This window comes from Salvia hispanica, chromosome 3 (assembly GCF_029641045.1).
Source record: "Salvia hispanica isolate PSC_SH4W2 chromosome 3, Shi_PSC_v1, whole genome shotgun sequence".
Lineage (NCBI taxonomy): Eukaryota > Viridiplantae > Streptophyta > Magnoliopsida > Lamiales > Lamiaceae > Salvia > Salvia hispanica.
Window position 1 is genome coordinate 42,961,221 of NC_142694.1, and position 5,887 is coordinate 42,967,107.

The following is a 5,887-nucleotide window of genomic DNA, read 5'->3' on the forward strand; positions in this document are numbered from 1 at the left end:
ATTAATCTTAAGCACGGGAAATGAAAGATAAACGGAAACCCGGATTACTTATAATTTCGGATTTGGATGGGGAGAGTTCAATATTACTTCTGTAGTGGCTGCTCGTAATATTCCAATTATAACTTATATTAAATTGTGGGTTCAATTTAATTAGTAAAAAGTAAATTGGATGAGCCCATATCCAAAGCCTTCCATAGATCCCTGTCTGGGCCCAAAAGGAACTTAATATAAATAGGAGAATAAAGGAGACAGAAAATACACAATATCTCATATTGCAATTTTCGAAAATTTCGATCTCTCCCAGCTGTAGGAGATTTCGAATTTGAGTCCTATTCCAAAAAGGATTTCTTCTGTCTTCTTTATTTAAGTCCTAGTATTCTAGTAAGATCAGCCCACACTGATATTAGAGTACAGTTCGGGAACCAGAGAGAAGATTTGTGGTCTAGTACTTAAAGCTACACGTGGAGAAGTCGCTAGCCATCTTCAATTCTTTGGAGAATTAATTAGGTATTATTCTACTCCGTAGAAAAGCATGTTTTAGGTTTTCAATATTCTTAAAGCATGATTAATTCAAGTTATGAGCATGATACATGTGATAATTACGCGAATAGATTTTGTCTAAATAATCTGCTAAATAGATCTGATTATTATGTGATTTATTTACATGCTCTTCCGCTGCGTGCACCAACATGAGGGTGACGATCTCGGGCTATTCCTGGCGCACTTTCGATGGCTCTGGGAGAGGGCCTACTCCATCGGGGTCTCACACTTCGATGGTATTCAGCGACTTATCAGGCTCCTGCCCTCTGATTGGGTAGGTTATGCCCTTGACCTCACACGTTACTACCTATTCCCTGTGCCCCCGTTCTTTGACATTGTGGGGAACTTTCCGGAGTTCATCGGAGAGCTTCACCTATGCTTCATTCTGCACGGGCAGGCACCGAGGGGGCCATATGTACGCCCGGGAGATCTGGCAGCTATAGGATTCCCCGGAGTTTTCCTGCAGCCGGTACCACCGCCAGAGCCAGTTGCTTCACCGCCAGCTGCCCCACAGTCAGCTCCTCCACAGCCCGAGGACCTATTCCCTCTTTCGCCGACTTCCCTACTAGGACGTCGGACTCGCGGGGAGTTCGAGGCAGGGCCATCTCGTCCCCCTGTGGATGAGGATGATCTCTACCACGTCAGCTCCTCGTCACCGAGCCTAGCCGGGACATCGGCGACCGACTCTGAGGCCAGGGGGCTACGAGCAGTTGCTGCTGAGAGGAGGAGGAGGGGCAAGGCCCTCATTTCTTCTTCGGAGATGGAGGAGGACGAGCCGAAGGTCGTTATGGGCACCGGTCGTCTACAGCCACTGCCACTCCCTACCGAGACTCGCCCAGAGACACTGCCGGGAGGGACAGCTCCTCCTACTCGCCAGGAGCCCACACCATGGGAGCGTAGGCCCCGTGCGTGGGCTAGACGCCATTGGGGAGTCATCACTCGAGGGCCACATGCGCCAGGTACCACTATGGAGTCCGCCTTCAACATCGACGAGAGCTCAGACGAGGAGGAGCCCGAGGAGGAGGAGCTAGAGACCGCAGAGAGTACCACCTAGACATTATGATTAGTGATGGGATGTTTATGTATATATATGTATATGTGTGTACACCAGAAACGGATCCGTTATGAGACTGTTCTGGTTTATGTTATGACTGGCTGTAGTATTTTGACATCACGGAAGTATTCGTGTGAGTGCTCCGTGGCTTGACCTATTTTGACTAGCATTTGTTTAGTAACGAATGTAATATTTTGCGACGCCAAGAATGGTTGTACGAAAGTCCTCTGTGAGGCAAATTTTCCCTGTACATACACTCTTGTATATATATATACATATGTTTGTTGCTACTTCCTGTCTTTAGTAGAAACTTGTGATAATTGTTGGTGTAAAATAAAGTTCTTTTACTTCTCAATCTTTAATCTTTCCGACAATAGTAACTTTAAAAGAAATGCTTTATTGATATAGAATGGCGCCAAGGATAGCTGGACGACCCCGAGGAAGAGGGAGAGGAAGGGGTTGCGATAGAGGGCCGCGACCCGAGGTCGAAGAACCGCAAGCAGACACCCCGCCCCCATCTCCACCTCTATCACCTTCGCCTCCACCTGCCCCAACGGTGGATAGGACGATTGTGAACACTTTTCTGAAGAAGAACCCGCCAACTTTTGACGGAAGAGGCGACCCCGCAGAAGCAGAAGCGTGGATACGTACGCTAGAGCGCCTATTTGACTTACTGCAGTGCACAGACCAGGAGCGTTTGATTTGTGCTTCACTCCAAATGACTGGGTCAGCAGATTACTGGTGGGAGGCCCGCAAGAAGACAATGACCTTGCATCAGCTAGAGAACCTAACTTGGGAGCAGTTCAAGACAGGAATTTACGACAAGTACATCCCCAAGAGCTATAAAAAGCAGAAGGAAACGGAGTTCTACAATTTGAAACAGGGACGTATGTCGGTGACGGAATATGATCGCGCCTTCTTTGACATGTCTAGATATGGAGCTGATCAGGTGGATACCGATGAAAAGATGTCCGAAAAATTTTGTGCTGGCTTGAGGCACGAAATAAGAGTAGCATTGGCCAGTCGTGGCATACTACCATATTCTGAAGCTCTGAAACTGGCACTGGATATCGAAGCTGCATTGCCTAAGGAAAAACCTACACCCAACCCCACAAATATGCCACTGCAGACCACGACCCAAGCCCCAAGGGACAAGAGAAAGTGGGAAGGGAACCAGAACCAGTGGGGACAAAAGAGGCCATGGCACGGACCACCCCGCCCTCAAAACTTTGCAAGGCAGCCTCTTTTCAACCCGACAGGATACACTCAGCCAAGACCCAATCTTTGTCCCAAATGTAACAAACCTCACAGCGGAATCTGCAGGGCCGGAGAGATGACTTGTTATACGTGTGGAAAGAATGGCCACATCGCCAGGAATTGTCGTAGTGGACCGCAAGGAAGGAGTGCACCAACTAACCCACCAGCAGAACGTCAACACCTGCGAGCTCTACAGGCAAATACTCAAAACAACCCGCACCAGGCCCCGCATCCACAACGACAGAGCCTCCCAACACAGGCCAGGGCGTATGCATTGGGACGAAACCAGCGAAACAACAACCATGAGAATCTGGCAGGTATGGGCACCCTACTGAACGTACCCGTTGTTCTACTATTTGATACTGGTGCTTCGCACTCCTTCATATCAACCTCGTGTGTAGACACCTTAGAACTCACAACAGAACCAGCGGAACCTAGAATAACGGTGTCCTCACCAGTAGGGGGAATTATAGAAATAACACAAAGATGCTCGAACCTAGAAATTTTGCTTGGAGAATGTAAGGTTGTCGCTAATAATTTGGGAGTAATGAAAATGGAAGATGTCGATATTATACTAGGAATGGAATGGTTGGCCAAGAACCACGCCACCATCAAGTGCAATGAAAGACAGATTTCTTTTCAAACTTCAGGAGAAGGGCAAGTTTATTTCCACGGAATCACGATGAACAAGCGAAAATCCATAATTTCAGTCTTACAAGCAGCCGCACTGGTTAGAAAAGGATGTCCCGCCTATCTCGTCTACTTGAGCGATGAGCAGAAGGAAGAAAAGAAGATTGAGGATGTGGAGATTGTGCGAGAATTTCCAGATGTGTTTCCGGACACACTGCCGGGGCTGCCCCCAGACAGACAGCTGGAGTTCACCATTGATTTAGAACCAGGGGCTGCGCCAATATCCAAAGCACCGTACCGAATGGCACCAAAGGAACTGGGAGAACTCAAACTACAATTGCAAGAACTCTTAGACCTGGGTTTCATCAGACCCAGTGTGTCGCCATGGGGAGCTCCTGTGCTATTCGTTAAGAAGAAAGATGGAACCTTGAGGATGTGCATAGATTACCGAGAACTGAACAAGGTGACACTCAAGAATAAATACCCACTGCCAAGGATAGATGATTTATTTGACCAGCTTAAAGGAGCCAGTGTATTTTCTAAGATTGATTTAAGGTCCGGGTACCACCAACTAAAAATCCGGTCTGAAGACATACCTAAGACAGCTTTTCGCACCAGGTATGGTCACTATGAATTTGTAGTAATGCCTTTTGGATTGACCAATGCCCCTGCGGTGTTCATGGATTTGATGAATCGCATATTCCACCCATATCTCGACAAATTCATTCTGGTCTTTATAGACGACGTCCTTATCTACTCGAAGAACAGAACAGAACACGCGGAGCACCTGAGAACCACCCTCGAGACGTTGAGGATCGAAAAGCTCTATGCTAAATTCAGCAAGTGCGAATTCTGGCTCAATGAAGTTAACTTCCTTGGGCACATAGTAACAGCGGAAGGAATCCGGGCAGATCCAGCAAAGGTGGAAGCCGTGCAAAACTGGAAATCGCCAACCAGCCCAAACGAAATTCGGAGTTTCCTAGGTCTGGCCGGTTACTATAGAAGATTCATCGAAGGATTCTCAAAGATTGCAAGGCCGATGACACAACAGCTCAAAAAGGGCATCAAGTTTGTATGGACCCCGGAATGCGAAACTAGTTTCCAACTGCTAAAGGAGAAACTAACCACCGCACCCGTGTTGGCAGTGCCAGAACCCGGAACATGTTACGTAGTCTACACTGATGCTTCAAAAAATGGACTCGGGTGTGTCCTAATGCAGGACGGGAAGGTAATAGCTTATGCTTCAAGACAACTCCGACCCCACGAACTGAATTACCCAACCCACGACCTGGAATTGGCAGCTGTAGTCCATGCACTGAAGATTTGGAGGCACCACCTATATGGAGTTAAGTGCGAGATTTTCACTGACCACAAGAGCCTAAAGTACTTTTTCGAACAAAAGGACCTGAACATGCGACAGAGGAGATGGCTCGAGCTGGTAAAAGATTATGATTGCAGCATAAATTACCACCCTGGCAAAGCCAATGTGGTAGCCGATGCGCTGAGTCGAAAATCTCAACAACTGGCGGGCCTGGCCATCCAAGAGGAAGCACTGATACGGGAATTCACCAGAATGAGGATAGAGATAGTGCACGCACCAGAAACGGTGGAAGCAAGGATCGCCACTTTGGTACTAGAACCCGATCTGAGAAAACGAATAGTTGACGCACAAAGAGATGATGAGGCTCTGGAGAAAATACGAATGAAAGTGCGAACCGGTGAGCAAAGCAATTACAAGGAAGAGGCAGACAACGCCCTTACTTTTGAAGGAAGGCTGTGCGTACCGGCCAACTCGGATCTAAGAAACGAAATATTGAGTGAGGCACACGATACCCCGTATACCGCACACCCCGGAAGCACAAAAATGTACCAGGATCTGAAGAGGAAATTTTGGTGGGATGGCATGAAGAGAAGCATCGCATCATTTGTCGAAAGATGTTTGACTTGCCAACAGGTCAAGGCATTGCACCAACGGCCTTACGGGAAATTACAACCCTTGGAGATTCCCGAATGGAAGTGGGAACACATCACTATGGATTTCGTAACAGGCCTGCCTAAAACCAAGCGCGGAAATACTGCCATTTGGGTAATCATTGATCGACTTACGAAGAGTGCCCATTTTATTCCTATCCCCATCACATATGGATCAGAGAAACTAGCCCAATTATATATTCGAGAAATCGTGCGTCTGCATGGAGTACCTGTGTCCATCACGTCAGATCGGGACTCGAAACTTACATCCAGGATCTGGCAGAGCATGCAAAGGGAATTGGGAACGAAATTAAATTTCAGCACTGCATTTCACCCCCAAACCGACGGACAATCTGAGAGGACAATTCAAACCCTGGAAGATATGTTGAGGGCTGTCGTACTCGATAGAGGAGAAAGCTGGGAGTCCATCTTGCC

The 5,887-nt window shown here is 47.5% G+C and overlaps 1 protein-coding gene across 1 annotated transcript; it reads left to right on the forward strand.

The window, feature by feature from the left end:
* The first annotated feature begins 664 nt into the window (after positions 1-664).
* On the forward strand, positions 665-1,594 carry LOC148930869 (uncharacterized). The gene has a single exon (XM_089066637.1). It carries the CDS (start codon positions 665-667, stop codon positions 1,592-1,594), a length of 930 nt encoding a protein of 309 aa, XP_088922763.1.
* Positions 1,595-5,887: the final 4,293 nt, after the last annotated feature.